Source organism: Vulpes vulpes, chromosome 3, assembly GCF_048418805.1.
Source record: "Vulpes vulpes isolate BD-2025 chromosome 3, VulVul3, whole genome shotgun sequence".
Taxonomy (NCBI): Eukaryota; Metazoa; Chordata; class Mammalia; order Carnivora; family Canidae; genus Vulpes; species Vulpes vulpes.
This window is the reverse complement of record NC_132782.1, coordinates 98,789,437-98,805,600: the sequence shown is the minus strand read 5'-3', so window position 1 is coordinate 98,805,600 and position 16,164 is coordinate 98,789,437. Positions and strand designations below refer to the sequence as shown.

The window sequence follows — 16,164 nt, the reverse complement described above, 5'->3', positions numbered from 1 at the left end:
CACCTGGGGAAGCTGCCCCGCCCCTGTCAGGTGCACACGGTTCAGTGGGAGCTGTTTATTCTGTGAGGCCCCTGCTCCCTGGCACCTACTCAGTCCCAGGCACAAGGTGACACCAGGAGGAACAACAGCAGTGGCAGTGGCCAGCTCTCCAGCCCTAGAGTCAGCTCCTGCAGTCACTATCGCATGCCCTCATTCTGCAGGGACCTGGATGCTCCGAGGGCGGAAGCTGCTGATCTGCATAGCTGGGGGGGGGGGGGGCGGCAGCAGGAGCGTCTTTGCTGCCCTGTTTCCTCCCAGCCTCTGCCTGTCCTGGAGGGAGCACTGGATCCTGGGCTGTGTCCCCTGGTGCCTTGGGCTGTGGGACCTGTGCTGCTGGAATTGCATTCCTAGGGCCATGCAGCCCCCTCCACCCGGGTCTGCCTCCTGAGCCGCTGGAGTGCTCCCATGGCCCCACCCGGCACACTCCAGCCCTTAGGGAGCTCGGCCCACAGTGTGTGGCGTGCTCTCCCCTGGGGCACACCTCCTCTGTTAGTGACCTAGTATCATGACATAGACTGAATCTCATAGTATCTGGAAATACAATCTAGATATTTTCTGATTATGTCAATAATAGTATTTACATTTGTAATTTTTTGTGCTGAATGATAATGAATATGTAAACTTTCCACTAAGAGTTATAACATTCATGGTTACTACATTATAGAATGATGAATTCCAGAAAAATTAGTTACTGAGATGTTTAATTTCAGCCTTTTGTTTATTCAAAAAATGCTTTTGAGCACCTACTAAGTGCCACACATTGTATAATGGTAAGCAAATGGTGAATAAAACCAATTTCTGTTCTCACTGTGCTTATTTTATTACACTCAGTAACACAAAGATATTTGTAGTTTAGGTGTTTGCATGTTCCTTAAATTGACCTTATGATTTCTTTCTTTCTTATTTCCAGCACATTTTGCTGTTTCTGTTGGAGGTTTCATTTATTTTGCTACCTACTTTCCATTTGCCACAATCTCTACAAACTTTGGACAAATGACATTCACCCAGAAGCTAGCTTCTTGTCTCAGCTCAAATATTGCAATGGCGCTGGGAACTAAATTCCTAGTCAAGGCAGAAATGGAGAGTGAGTATTTACCTTGTAAATTTGGCCATATTCTCATAAGATATTCACAGTTTTAAAATTGATTAATATTGTCAAACTGTGCTTCAAAAAATTATATTACTTCCTACCACCATCTGTAGTACATGAATGCTTCCACATTCTCTCTGTAAATTTACTCAAGTCTGTTACTGCCTTTCCCTACTCCATTTGGAGTTCCTGGCTGCTGTTTAGTGCTAGGAGAGGAAGCAAAACAGGTCTGCTTTTAATAACTTTTTGTCTTCCTTTTTTCATCAGTGCACCATCTATGCAAAAAGTCTTCTAGTCTTCTCTCCTGTAGATAGATAGCATTTATTCCTGCATTTCAATGATTTTGGTTTTCTAAAATTATATTTTCAGTGAACATTTAGCATGAAGAGGGGTGGACAGAGAGGAGACAGTGTCTTAACCCATAGGTTTGCTTATTTTTCTCTAAGTTTATATTCCTGACTTAGTGTATTTTGGTTTTGTTTCACTCATAACTGATTCTTTGTGGCATACTAGGAAGCATCTTACATGATTACTTGCTCAGATGTCCTAAATTCTAATGGTATAAGAAAGCAATTGACTGTAATAGGAATCTCTAAAATATTAACACCTTTCTTCTTCACTCTTTAATTATGATACAGGTGGATAACTGTTTTAGTGTAAAATGGCACCTAAATTAAATGTCAACTGTTATCTCTTAGAAATTGGAATTAAGTGGAGTAACATCATCTCACCACCCAAAATGGAGGACTTTGACTTTATCCATGTGCTGGGGATGTTTTTATTTGATGCTTTCTTATATGGCCTTGTGGCCTGGTATATAGAAGCTGTCTTTCCAGGGGAGTATGGTATACCCAAGCCATGGAACTTTTTCTTGCTGGTGAGTTCTAATACTTCTGTTACTGAGAGAGGCCACAGCCCTTATGAATATGTATTACAATTTCTATAAAAGCCATCATGAATTGATTTTCCACTATCTATAACTGAATCAATAGATCAAGTGAAGGAATCATTTTATTTTGTAAAAAGATTTAATTTATTTATTCATGAGAGAGACAGAGAGGCAGAGACATAGGCAGAGGGAGAAGCAGGCCCCCCACAGGGAGCCCAATGTGGAACTCGATCCCAGGACACTGGAATCATGACCTAAACGAAAGGCAGGGTGCCCTGAAAGAATCATTTTTAATTACTCTGGCCATTCACTGGCCTTTTCCTGATATACTTTAAAGCACCCAGTACATATAACTGTAAATAATCTGTAGATCCTGGCCTATAGCCCCAAACTTTACAAATTCTGAGTAATCTGTCACATTTTATCAGCAAATATTTCATAAACGATTGAACTCAGGTATACAGAAATTAATATAGCATGGATCTTTGGGTGGTAAAAATAAGAGGTTTAGTTATGTCCCCTATCTGGGCACTCACCACCTGCTTTATATCCTTGTTTAGCACTGATGTCTTAGAGTCAGAGCCATAGCATTTTGAGAATCATGTGTAACTTGCCCTCCCTTCTCAGTCTTTTCTCTTATTCTCATTGACTTATATATTGCTAAGAGAAGATATGACAAAGAATGATACAATACTTTTTGCTAGGACCTCGTTTTAGAGCAATTCTCTTTTGTCCCTCTCCTGGACAGTTTTGGTTTTAGTAGGATAGTTTGCTTTTATGCGTTGGGGATTCAAATTAAGCCAATTAGCTACAAAATTTAATCCCAAGAAATTTTTAGCAATCCATCTCGAGACAAAAAGTAACAGGCTAGAGTATTTTCTAAAGCATCATTTTTCAATACCATTGCAGTGATTTCTCTTTTATTACCTCCCTTTTTTTAGCGCTCTCACTGGTTTGGGGAAACACCAGAGAGAAAAAAGGAAACAAGGCAATTTTATGAAACAAATGAAAGCAAGTATTTTGAAGCAGAACCTACTAATTTGGTGGCAGGTATCCAAATCAAACATTTGTACAAGGTATTGCTTCACAATATTTTTTCTTGTTGGGACTGAAATTTAGTTTATAGTTCATTGTAAGTGATTATTACCAGAAATGCCAAGAAAAAGATCACATACTAATAAAAAGTCATGGCCATCCTGTTTACTTCCTTTGAGAAAGATCAAAATTAAATTTTTTCAATATATGATAAGGAGTCACATCTTTCTCCTTCCTCCAGAATAGATTCAGATTTTCTATAAACTATATGGTATCTTCCACAAATGCTCTCATTTTAAAAAGTAGAGTCTATTGGAGATGAATAATTTGAGTATATGAACATTAATTTCTGTTCACAAATGTTTTGCATTTATCTGTTATGTAATCTCTCCTCTGTCAAGCAGTTCATCAAGGAAGGACTTTTGAATCTCTTAATTTATCTCCACCAATGGTAGGCATGTAGTATTCAAGTAAACTGTACATTGGCTGGCATTGCCTCTCAAAGGTCTACCTAAGCTTAGTTTGAACTCTTAAGGAAGCCTTAGGAAACCCAGAGCCCTCCCTGCAAATTCAGCCTCAGGAAACCCAAAGACCTCCCTCCAAATTCAGCTAATTTTGGAGATGTGTATATAAATCAACAAAACAAAACAGCCTACTGAATGGAAGAATATACTTGCAAATGATATATCTATTAAGGGGTTAATATCCAAAATATGTTAAAAAAAAAAAAACTTATACAGCCCAACACCAAAAAAGAAAGAAAGAAAGAAAGAAAGAAAGAAAGAAAGAAAGAAAGAGAAAATAAACAATCTGATTTTAAAAATGGGCAGAGGACCTGAATATACGTTTTTCCAAAGATGGCCAAAAGACACATGGAGGGATGCTCAGCATCACTCATAATCAGGGAAATGCAAATCAAAACCACAATGAGATACCACTTCACACCTGTCAGAATGGGTAAAATCAAAAACACAAGAAACAAGTGTTGGCAGGGATATGCAGAAGAAGGAATCGTCATGTGGGAATATAAATTGGTACAGCCACTGTGGAAAATGGTATGGGGGTTCCTCAAAAAATTAAAAGTAGAATTACTACATGATCCAATAATTCCACTATTGGGTATTTGCCTAGGAAAAATGAGCTAACTCGAAGAGATGCATATACCTCAATGTTTGTTGCAACATTATTTACCATAGCCAAAATGTGGAAGCAACCTAAATGCCCACCAACTGATGAATGGATAAGGGAAAATGTGGTCTATATACATAATAGAATATTACACAGTCAGAAGAAAGAGATTGTGCCATTTGACACAAGATGGATGGACCTAGAGTGTATTATACTACATGGAATAAGTCAGATGGAGAAAGACAAATATCATGTGATTCCACTCATAAATCAAGGCTAAATAATGAACAAACTAAAAGCAGAACCAGAACTATCAATACAGAGAAATGGTGGTTCTAAAGGGTAGGATGATGGAAGTTTGGGGAAAATGGTTGAAGAGGAGAGGAAGATACGGGCCTTCAGTTATGGCATGGGTATGTCAGGGGAATAAAAAGCAGAGCATAAAGAATATAGCCAATGATTTTGTAATAATGATATAATGAAACAGATGGTAGCTGTACTTGTGGTAAACACAGCATGATGTGTTAACTTGTCAAATTACTAAGTTGTATGTATACCTGAGGCTAATGTAAAGTTTTGTGTCAACTCTAATCAAAACTAAAAATATTGAGTAAAACTCTTGTTTTAGATGGAGAAATATCCAAGGTGGTACCTCAGGGTACTATACAATCAAACAGTAGGAACAGTAACAAAGCATTACTTGTCAGGAACCTCAACAGAAGCCAAAGGTAAAGAAGGATTGTCTCAACTCTGTGTGTAGAAGTGGCTTTTGTGGCTTTAGTGAACAAAATTTAAATAAATTTGTGCTACAGGAAATACCCCTAGCTTCTATTTAAAAGATTTGAAATAGTAAAAAATGAATAGAGGACTTTGAACTGCCAAACTTCTACAAACAGAAAGCAGGCTAGGAAAAACTCAGCTGCAGCCATAGGATGCTTTTCATGGCAAAGGAAGGGTGATTGAGAAGTCAGAGTCAAGAGAATAGAAAGTGGAGCCAAGAACCTTGGAGAATCATTCTCTGGTCTTCAGTTCTTATCAAAGAACTACCAACAATGTCAAATAGTATATTTCAGAATTTCATTTGACTGCTTTATGTTTCTTGTCTTCTACTTAGAGTGAGACGGAGAGTATGTGTAGTGGTTAGGTTATGCATATCCCAGTACTCTGTGTTGGGTTTGTGGGGAGAGTGGAAAATGGTAGATTTCAAGTCTCCTTGGATCACAGATCTTCAGTTCTAGGGTAATTGTACTCTAAGAGTTAATCTCCAGAAACTAGATGACAGGAGGCTCATAGACACCTGGACCTGATTTAGATGACTAGACCCTGGACTTTGAGATGATGCTATAAAAGTTGAGACTTTTATAGCACTGAGAGCAGATGAAGGTCTTTTTATGAGAGAACAAAATCAATCATTGGAGACAGAGGATAGACTACGGTTGTTGGCAGCCTTCATCATGGTCCCAGGGATCCTCACTGATACTCACATTTTTGTGCAGTCCCCTTCTGCAGTAAATACACCTACCTTGTAACCTGTATAATACTGTGCAAGAGAAGTACAGGTCTTCGAGGACTGGATCATAGAAGTCATTATGGCTTTTGCCTTGAATGTGAATTACTTGCTCTGAAGATAGCACCATGTCATTCAAGCTGCTCATATGGACAAGAACTGAGTCTTCTTCCCTAAACAATCAGAATGAACTTGAGTAGGTCTACTTGGAAGTGGATACCCTGATCTTGGTCAAGTCTTCAGATGACTTTAGCCCGGGTTGTCACTTGATTGCAGCCTCAGAAAGACACTTAACCAGTCACATCCAGCTAATCTATTACATGAACATGGTTCTGCAGTAGGCCTGGTCAAAGCAATAAGGAATATACTAGTGAGAGGAATACCAGCATCACTGATAAGGGCTGGCAGTAGGAGATACCTTAACAGAAATGAACTCACTTGTAGCAGTGGAGGTAATGTGAGTCCAACCAAATAGAGGATTGGTGGTGACACAGGCAGGAACAATTTTTCTAATAATACACTATGTCAAGTATAGTGTGGCAGTCTGGAACACCTGGCCCACAAATGATGGTTAGCAGAAATAGCTCTCTTGAGGTAAGATAGGAGGATAGCCAGTGAGGATATTGACCAACCAACACTACCAGAAGAAATAAAAGTTGGATCATCAGGAGCTAAGACAGCACCTGATCTATATAAATTCAGGGTCTCCTCTACAGTTTCCCGTTTTTCAGAATTCACTCATTGACTTGAAGGAGGGTCTGGATTGGCTAGGTAGAAGTGCTCAGCAGCACTGCAGTAAATGTTTGTGATAATGATTACCCAAGTCCTGCAATTTATTCAGGTAACCATACTTGGAGATCCAAAGTATCTTCATGATCCTATTGTTAGAGCAAGGCTACGTTCAAGCTAGGTAATAAAGGTAATCTTAGCTTCTGATGACTTCAAGTAGGTACACTGGAACTACATTACCACCTAGTGGACATTTCTGTAGTTGCCATACAAATAATTAGAAATGACATACCCAATAGTTGGTATAACCCCTTATGTTGACTCCTTGGCCTCTGGGAAAAGCTGTCCTACTGGAAAAGCCAGGTGGAATCCTTTGAAACTGTATACCCCCACTGGCCAAGGTGGTAAATCAAAGGCAATATCACATTTATGGGAAAGTGGCAGAGATGAAAGCAGCATGAGTAGTAGTTCCCCTTAATCCCATTTAACTCTCCACTCTGGTCCTTGCAAACCTGCAGAGTGACAGTGGATCTACCATATATTCAAACAAATAACTTCACCTATTTGCAGCTTTTGTGTAATATGTGGTAATTCACTTGTGGTAAATTAACACAGCCTGAGAACATGGTATAGGGCTATGATTTGGCAAATTCATTTTTCCTATGGGGAAAATGGGGATCTGATTTTTTTTTATTTATTTGAATGGACAACCACAGTATATATTTATTTGTCCATGGTTATAGGCTCCTCAGCTCTTTGTCCTAATAGACTCTGAAGGGACCTGTATTAGCTATATATCTTGCAGAGCATCAGTCTGGCCCTCTATATTGGTGATCAGATCAGATAAGCAAGAAATAACAAGTATGTTGGAGGCCTTGGTTAGACATGTATTCTAAGGAAGAGACAGATAAAGCCTATAAAGGTTCAGGGGCTTACTACATTGGTAAAATTTTTAGGAGTTAGTGATCTGCTATCTGTCAGCAATTCTTTCTGAAGGATATTTTTATGTATTTTATACCTTCTACCAAAAGGAAGATAGTGCCTGCTGGCCACTTCAGGTTTTGAAACCAATGTACTCTATACCTGAGAATACTGTTTTTACCCCATACCAAGTAGCACAAAAAGCTGCCAACTTTGAGTGGAGTTTGGAGCAGGAAAGGATACTACAGCAGATCAAGGCTGTAGTAGTAGCACTCTTGCTGTTGTTCATCCCAACCCAACAGACTTTATGGTATTTGTGGGCATCATACTGAGAAAGTATATCATGTAGATTTTATGGTAAACCTCAGTGGAAGAATAACAATGCAGACATCTAAGGTTATGGATCAAGGCCATGCCATCAGCAATTGAAGCAGAGAATTATATTTTTCAAAAACAGTTTTTTTTTCAGGATATTTGGTTTATTAGACTCAACAGAACCCACCCCATCTCAGACATGTGCCTGTATTATTGTACAGACCACCATGGCTGGCCCTGAGTGAGGATGCTGTACTCTTGTCCTGACCTTAAAACCTTGGAATTGGTCACCCTCTCCCCTCATGCGGCCTGCTTGCTCTCTTTGGCATTCTTTGCCCACCCTGTGTCTTTTCCCTCTTAAGGTTCAGACCACAGCTCCATGGTCTCCCATTGAATCCATGGGGCAGCTGTTCCTAGATCCCTAGAAACCTCTCTCTTGGTGTCACTCATTTTAACAAACACATGCAGCCTAGGTCCCCAAAAAGCATCACTGGGAAAACAGGATGTAGAGATTAAAGACCTCTTGTGATGAGAAGTATGATTCTGAGGAAAATCATTGCTGTTTTCCTTTTTCCTTAATTTTTTAAAATCTTTTTTATTGGAGTTCAATTTGCCAACATATAGCATAACATCCAGTGCTCATCCCGCCAAGTACCCCCCTCAGTGCCCATCACCCAGTCACCCAATCCCCCGCCCACCTCCCCTTTCACTACCCCTTGTTCATTTCCCAGAGTTAGGTGTCTCTCATGTCAAAAACAGTTCTTGTATGCTGTTGGGCCTTGGTAGAGATGAAGCACCTGATCATGGGATACCAAGTCACTGTGTCCAGAAATGGCCATCAGGAGCTGAGTTCCATCATAAGCGGAACCACCATATCAGTAAAGACAGGCAAGACCAGCAGTTACCCATCCTAAGATGAAAGCGGTATATCAAAGATTGAACATGAGCCAAATTAGTGGATATCAGCAAGTTTTGTGAGCAGGGAATCTAAATCTTCATGTCATCCATGACTATTGCTTCAGTACTTTTCCCTCAGCTCACACACGTGGTTGTACTGAGGTCTTATATTAACCAACTCACACAAAGGGAAAGTTCCTAGTTTGCTTCACGGGTAGCTCAACTTGGTACATGAGTAAAGGTCACAAACGATTAGCAGCTGCACTGGAGCCCCAAATAGGAATAAACTTGAAAGACAAAAGGAGAAGAAATCTTCCTAAAGGACAGAACTTCAAACTGTTCACCTGGTCCTCCACTTTATGTCACAGGATTGGCCCCAAAACACTGAACTAGGCAGTGGTGAATGATCTGGCAAATTAGGGGCATACAGTGAGAAAGACTGGAAGATTAGGGACAAGAAATTCTAGAGTAGGGGTACATGAGCGGAACTATAGGAATGAAAACAAAGTGGGAAGACCTCTGTAATGCATGTTAACGTCCACCAAAAACCAAGTATCACAGAAGAGGTATTAAATAACCATGTAGACAAATTTACTCAGGTGACATTAGCCAGCCTCTGCCATCAGTGATCATAAAAATGGTACAGGAATAGAAATCTGTAGTGGCAGGAGTAGAAGAAAAACTGAAATACTGGCTCTCAGTCCCTAAGTAAATCTTACTATTCTTATTGCCACATTTATAGCATCTCCTCAACAAAGCTTAGTTCTGAGGATCATCCACAAGGAGATGAGACATCTACTTGATGTCTAGATAAGTACGTAGGACCTCTTTCACATTGAAAGTGTCTTCGTTTCATCTTACAGGAATCAACATTTACTCTAGACACATTTTTGCCTATAGAGCCTCAATCAAGATAACCATCCCAGAGCTTATTGATTGTTTGGTTCACCAGTATGGGATTTCAACTACTGTCACATCACAAAGAATTCCACTTTCCAGCAAAGGAGATACTGCAGTGAGCTCACAACAGTGAGCTGCACTGGTCTATAACGTACATCCAGAAACTCCCATCTGAAGGGAGTGATGAAATAGCCTGCTGAAGGCATATTTGAGGCATAAAGATGGTAATCTGTGGAAATGAGTCACCATCCTTCAGATGGAGTATCACGATAAAGGAAAGGACATTATGTGGTACTGTGTCCCCAAGAGGTAGAGACATGGTTGGAAACCAAGGGGTACAAGCAGGAGTGGTCTTAGTTACTAGTATTCTAGTGATCCACTTGAGCAGTTGGTACTTTCTGTCACTGCAGCCATGGCCTCTGATCCCTAAGAGGAAGGTACACCAAGAGTTCCTTTGAACCACGAACTGCTTACTGCCAAGGGACTTTAAACCTTTTATGCTAAGAGACCAACAGACAATATTGGGCAATAATTATAGGCCTTTATTCTTTTCCCCCCAGATTTTTATTTAAATTCCAGTTAGTTAAATACAGTGTATTATTAGTTTCAGGCATAGAATTTAATGATTCATCACTGAACATACAACACCCAGTGTTCATCAGAACAAATGATCTCCTTAATACCCATCACTCATTTAACCCATCCTCCTACCCACCTCCCCTCCTGTGACCATGTTTTACTCTATAGTTGAGTTTGTTTCTTGGTTTGCCTCTTTTATCCTGCCTCCCCCCGTATTCATTTGTTTCTTAAATTCCACTTATCAGCAAAATCATATGGTATTTGTCTTTCTCTGACTGACTCACTTCACTTAGCATAAAACTCTAGCTCCATCCACATCATTGCCTCACACCAGTCAGAATGGCTAAAATTAACACAGGAAACAACAGGTGTTAGAAGATGTGGAGAAAGAGGAACACTCTTACACTGTTGGTGGGAATGCGAATGAGTGTGACCATGCTGGAAAACAGTATAGAGATTTCTTTGAAAGTTAAAAATAGAACTACCCTATGATCCACCAATTGCATAATTAGGTATTTACCCAAAGAATACAAAAATACTAATTTGAAGGGATACATGCACCCCAATGTTTACAGCCAAATTATGAAAAGAGCCCAACTGTACATTGACTGATACTGACCTTTATTAAGTAGAGAGACATGATCTGATTTATTTTTCTATGAGAACACTCTGGCTACTGTGAGGATTATGAGTGGAAGAAAGAAAACAAATTGGAGGCTTTTGTAATAGCTTGGGTAAGATGTGATGGCAGCATGGACTAGTCTTGTGGAGATAGAGGTATAGAGATTCAGAATATATCTGGGGTTAAAGCTGAAAAGATTTGCTCTCTGGTTGGGTGTAAAATTGAAGGAAAAGGAGGAAGCTAATGTAGTTGGTTTTGTGCCTTGAGCAATGGATGGTTGGTGGAGCAATTTATGGATATTGAAGATACTGAGGGAGAATTTGAGATTTGCTTGGTTAGTTGGTTTTAAAGTGAAAGTTTCTTTTTAGACATAAAACTTTAGACATTTATCTAAGTAGAGATTTCAATAGCCTTTAAATAGCCTTTCTTGCCTAACAGCTTTTCATGGGATCACCTGAGGCCTTAGAATTACTGAACTGTATTTTGTCTTCATCCTCTGTGCAGTCTCTACTTAAGCAGTTCATGAGCCTGGCGCTTTGGTCTAGGGAGAAGAGAGAATAAGGAAAAAACCTAGGGAGAAAACATTTATGCCATTTAGGGTAAAAGAGAAATAGCTTTTTTGTTACACAAGATGTTTTGCTTTACTCACCATCAACAGATTATTTTGAAAGGAATATCTGTTTGAAAATAAATGAAATGGGCTTTAATCTCAACTTTTTGATTTGGATACTGTGTTTCTTAAAGTATTTTTACTTCATTTTCATTAAAAATTTTACCCAAGCCATTTTACTAATTACATAGTGCCTGTGTCTCTTCCAGATAAGCAAATGCTTATATATCATCACTCCTTGAAGTCATCTATCTTTTCTTAAATTTAAAGCTAATTGCCTAGAAATATCACTTCCCTGATGAGTTCAAGAAAATTTATGATTTTTAGAGTATTTAAGAAAGTTTCTTGTTTTCTAGAGTGAGAATGGTGTTCTTTCCATAATTTTGTATCTTTTTAAAAGACTTTATTTATTTGACAGAGAGAGAGCACAAGCAGCCGGAAGGTCAGAGGGAGAATGAGAAGTGGGCTCCGCACTAAGCAAAAGCCCAAAGTGAGGCTCAGTCCCAGGACCCCAGGATCCATGACCTGAGTCACAGGCAGATGCTTAACCAACTGAGCTACCCAGGCACCCCTTTTTGCATCTTTTTAAAAAGATATTTATGTATGTATGTATGTATGTATGTATGTAGCTGAGAGAGATAGTGTGTGAGCAGGAAGGAGAGGGAGAGAGAATCTGAAGCAAAGGTCAACACAGGGCTTGATCTCATGACTAAGAGACCGTAAACCAAGAGTTGGATATTTAACTAACTGAGTCACCCGGGTGCCCCTCCATATTTTTGCATCTTAAGCAGAAGCACTGCTAAACTATATATAAGAGATTTGAGATACCTATAAAACATCTACATTCTATCCAAGTCTTCTATTGGCAGCTCTCCAAACCAGGACAAATGCATGGATGGAAGAAGATTATGGCATTAAGATATTAATTGAATCAAAGCATAAGTACTTATTACTGAGGGGATGTTTATAGATTTACTGTGAAATTTTACAACTCATGTTCTGCCTTCAAATATTTTTTCTAGTCACATTTTCATCCTTCTTAAATTTGAATATTTTTCCTCATGGGATTGATCATATGGTATGGTTTCTTTTCCTTTTTTTTTTTTTTTTACTTTTATATTTTTATTTATTTATTTTTTGGTATGGTATGGTTTCTTATTTAGATAGTTGATATGAGTGCTTGTTCTTCCAAGTGATACTGATTGATAAAATCAATATTTGTGTGTTTTCCTCAACAGGAATTCCAAGTACAAAATACTACCAAGATAGCTTTAAAAGACTTGTCTTTGAATTTATATATGGGGCAGATCACTGTTCTTCTAGGACACAATGGGGCAGGGAAATCCACTACTCTATCTATTCTCTCAGGTAAGGGTATATATCTGTTCAGAGTTTCCTCACATAGATATTGTAAATCAAGCCTACAAGACTTTTGTGTATTCTTTTGATAATTACAACTTAGTTCAGTGATACATAAAATTGTTCAGTAATCTACTTTCTTTTCAAATTGAAAATCATTTCATGTGAAAGATACCAGATAACAGGTTTTAAAAAGATTTTACAAAGTAACCACTATGAATATGCTCAAAAGAACTAAAGGAAACCATGATTAAAGAAATAATGGAATGTATGAAAACAATATCAATAGAAAATATCAATAAAAAGATATATATTATAAAAAGAGGAACCAAGTGGGAATTATGGAGTTGGAAAGTATAATAACCAAAGTGAAAAATTCATTAAAGGGGCTTAGCAGTAGATTTTTGTGAATTGTCACAAGAGAACACCAGGGAACTTGAAGATAGATTGATAAAGATTATAAAATGTGAATAAAACAAAGGGAAAAGAATTAAAGAAAATTAACAGTTCCGTAGGAATTTTTGATAACTTTAAATGCAGCAGCATATATGTAATAAGGATGCAGGAGAGGAGAAAGATAACAAAGCCAAAAAAAGTATTCTACAAAATAAAGGCTGAAAACAGTAATCTACACATTTGAGAAGCTCCACAGACCTCAAATACAATAAATGTGAAAATATCATCACTGAGAAATATTATAGTAAAAAATTATTAAGGAGAAAATATTGAAATCAGGAAGCCAAAAATAGTTTGTCACATTCAGTTACACCGTGGTAGGTCCAAAAGCTGACTTCTCATTAGAAATAATGGAGGCCAGAAGGCAATGGGATTATATTTAATAAAGTGTTGAAAATTTGAAATGATCAGTTACTAATAATAAAATTTAATCAGCAATGAAAAAGCTCCCAGTGACCAAAGTCCAGGAACAGATGTCTTCACAGGTGAATTTTATCAAACCTTTAAGGAGAAGTTAATGTTCATTCTTCTCGAAGCATTCCAAAAAATAGAAGAGAAAGGAAAACTTCCAAATTCATTCTAGAAGGCCAGCTATTACTCTGATACCAAATCAAAATACAAAAATAAAACTACAGGCCAATGTTTCTATGGCCAATGATAATATATGTAATTCTCCTCAACAAAATGTTAGCAAACCAAATTCAACAATACATTAAAAGGATTCATTATGGAGATGCCTGGGTAGCTCAATGGTTGAGCGTCTGCCTTCGGCTCAGGGGGTGATCCTGGAGTCCCAGGATCAAGTCCCACATTGGGCTCCCTGAATGGAGCCTGCTTCTCCCTCTGCCTGTGTCTGCCAGTCTCTCTCTCTCTCACTCTCTCTCTCTCTCTCATAAATAAATAAAATCTTTAAAAAAAGGATTCATTATGATCATGTTGGATTTATGCCACAGATGCAAGAGTGGTTCAATATTGGCAAATCAACCAGCATGCTACATTACAGTAGCATCTACCATACATTCATCTTAGTAGATGCAGAGTAAAGCATTTGACAAAACACAACATCCATTCTTGATTAAAAACTCTCAACAAAGTGTGTTTGGAGGGAACATATTTCATTATGATTAATGTCATATATGACAAACCTACAGTTAACATCATAATGGCAGAAAGCTGAAATCTTCTAAGATCAGGAACAAAAAAAGGATGTCTAGTCTCACCACTTTTTTAAATGATTTTGTTTATGTTTGTTTATTTGAGAGAGAGAGAGAGAGAGAGAGAGGACAGGCATGGAGAGTGGCAGGCAGAGGAAGAGGGAGAAGCAGGGTGTGAGGCTCAACTCCAGGACCCTGGGATCACAACCTGAGCTGAGGGCAGACACCTTACCAACTGAACCACCCAGGCACCACTTTTATTCAACATAATAGAAGAAGGTCCTAGCCACAGCAGTTAGACAAGAAAAAGAAATAAAAGGCATTTAAATTGGAAAGGAAGACTTAAAACTATCAGTATTTGTAGATAATATATATAGAAAACTCTAGAGACACCACCAAAAAACTATTAGGATAAATGAATTCTATTAAATTACAGAATACAAAATTAATATTCAGGGGAGTTTGGGAAGACAGCAGAGTAGGAAGACCCTGAGCTCACCCCATGCCACGTTTGTAACTAGGTATCATCCACATCCAAGTAAATAAACTGGAGAGTGATCCAAAGACTGGCAGAACAAACTCCACAACTAAATATAGACAAGAAACTGCATCTGAAAGATTAGGAAGATCAGAAAGGTAGAGGGAGGCTGCCTGCAGGAGGGAGGGAGGGAGTTGTCCATGGATAGGGCAGAGAAATGGATCTTTGCACCAGAGAGCTCACATGGAGAAGACTAATCCCCATAATTTTTGGCTTTGAAAACCAGAGGAGCATAATTCTTTGAATTTGTAAAACCAGTAGAACTTGGAGCCTGGAGCTTTAAAAGTCAGCTGATTCAATACAAGGCAAGCAGAGAGGGCCAGTGATAGCTGGGTCACTGCCCTTGAAGACAGAAGCCTGCACAGAGAGGCAACATAAAAACAGCAGTTTATAAAGTGCTAGGGGCAAATGGGAGACAAATATGTTCATACTGATTTCAGAACGTGTTGAAGGACCTCTCCAAAACTGAAAGAGCTGGCAGGCACCTTTTCTCCCTTCCTCACTCCCACCCCCGAATCCCCTGGCCCCAGCATAAACATAGGGCCATTTGAGGCAGCAGAACTGCACATACACTTACTACCTAACCTAGTAGTTGCACAATGCCCTGGGTTCTCCTGAGATCTTGTCCACTTTAAACCTGCTAGCTTCAGTCCTGCGCTCAGGACAAATTTTGTTAAAGTCACATATGCACCCTGTCCTGCTATTGTGTGCCCTGCAATTTGCTTTTTTACACCCAGACATCCTTGTGTGCCAAGCCCAGTCTCTTGCTCCCAGCCACTGCAGGACTTAAGGGGATCCAGCATAAGGCTAGTGGCCCAGTGCAAATTTGCTAACATTGTCACCTCATTCCCAAGTTCCCTGGCAGCTACACCCCTTCAGAGCTGGCCTGCCTAGATCCTACTAATACCACAGAGATCAGAGGGCAAAGAGTCACTGCAGACAACTTCACTGAAAGGAAAGTGGCTCAGGCACAACAGCAAGACATAAACAGTACTCTTTTAAAGTGCCAAGCTCTGATGAACAGGGGTGCTGCACTGCAAGGCACTTCAGGACCTCTTCATAAAGTCACTACTTTCAAGATCAGAAGACATAGCTGACTTTCCTAAAACACAGAAACAGACATAGAGAGGCAAACAAAATGAAGAGACAGAGAAATTTATTCCAAATGTAAAAACAGGACAAGGCCACAGTCAGAGATCTAAGTGAAACAGATACGAGTAATGTGCCTGATAGAGAATTTAAAGCAATAATCATAAGGATACTCACTGGAACTGAAAAATGAGTGGAAGACATGAGCAAGACCCTTTAACACAGAAATAAGGAACAACATAACAGAGATAAAGTGCTCAATAAACATAGATGAGAAACATGCTTTTTGGAATAAATTGCAGGTGGG

General features: G+C 39.0%; 1 protein-coding gene across 1 annotated transcript in view; it reads left to right on the top strand.

Moving 5' to 3' along the window:
• Positions 1-16,164, top strand: part of LOC112908325 (phospholipid-transporting ATPase ABCA3-like) — a 135,188-nt gene that overhangs the window by 32,017 nt on the left and 87,007 nt on the right. The window contains exons 9-12 of the mRNA XM_072751292.1: positions 950-1,123; positions 1,828-2,006; positions 2,960-3,094; positions 12,500-12,629. Of these exons, the coding sequence (XP_072607393.1) occupies positions 950-1,123; positions 1,828-2,006; positions 2,960-3,094; positions 12,500-12,629 (618 nt within the window). The remainder of the gene's footprint in view (positions 1-949; positions 1,124-1,827; positions 2,007-2,959; positions 3,095-12,499; positions 12,630-16,164) is intronic.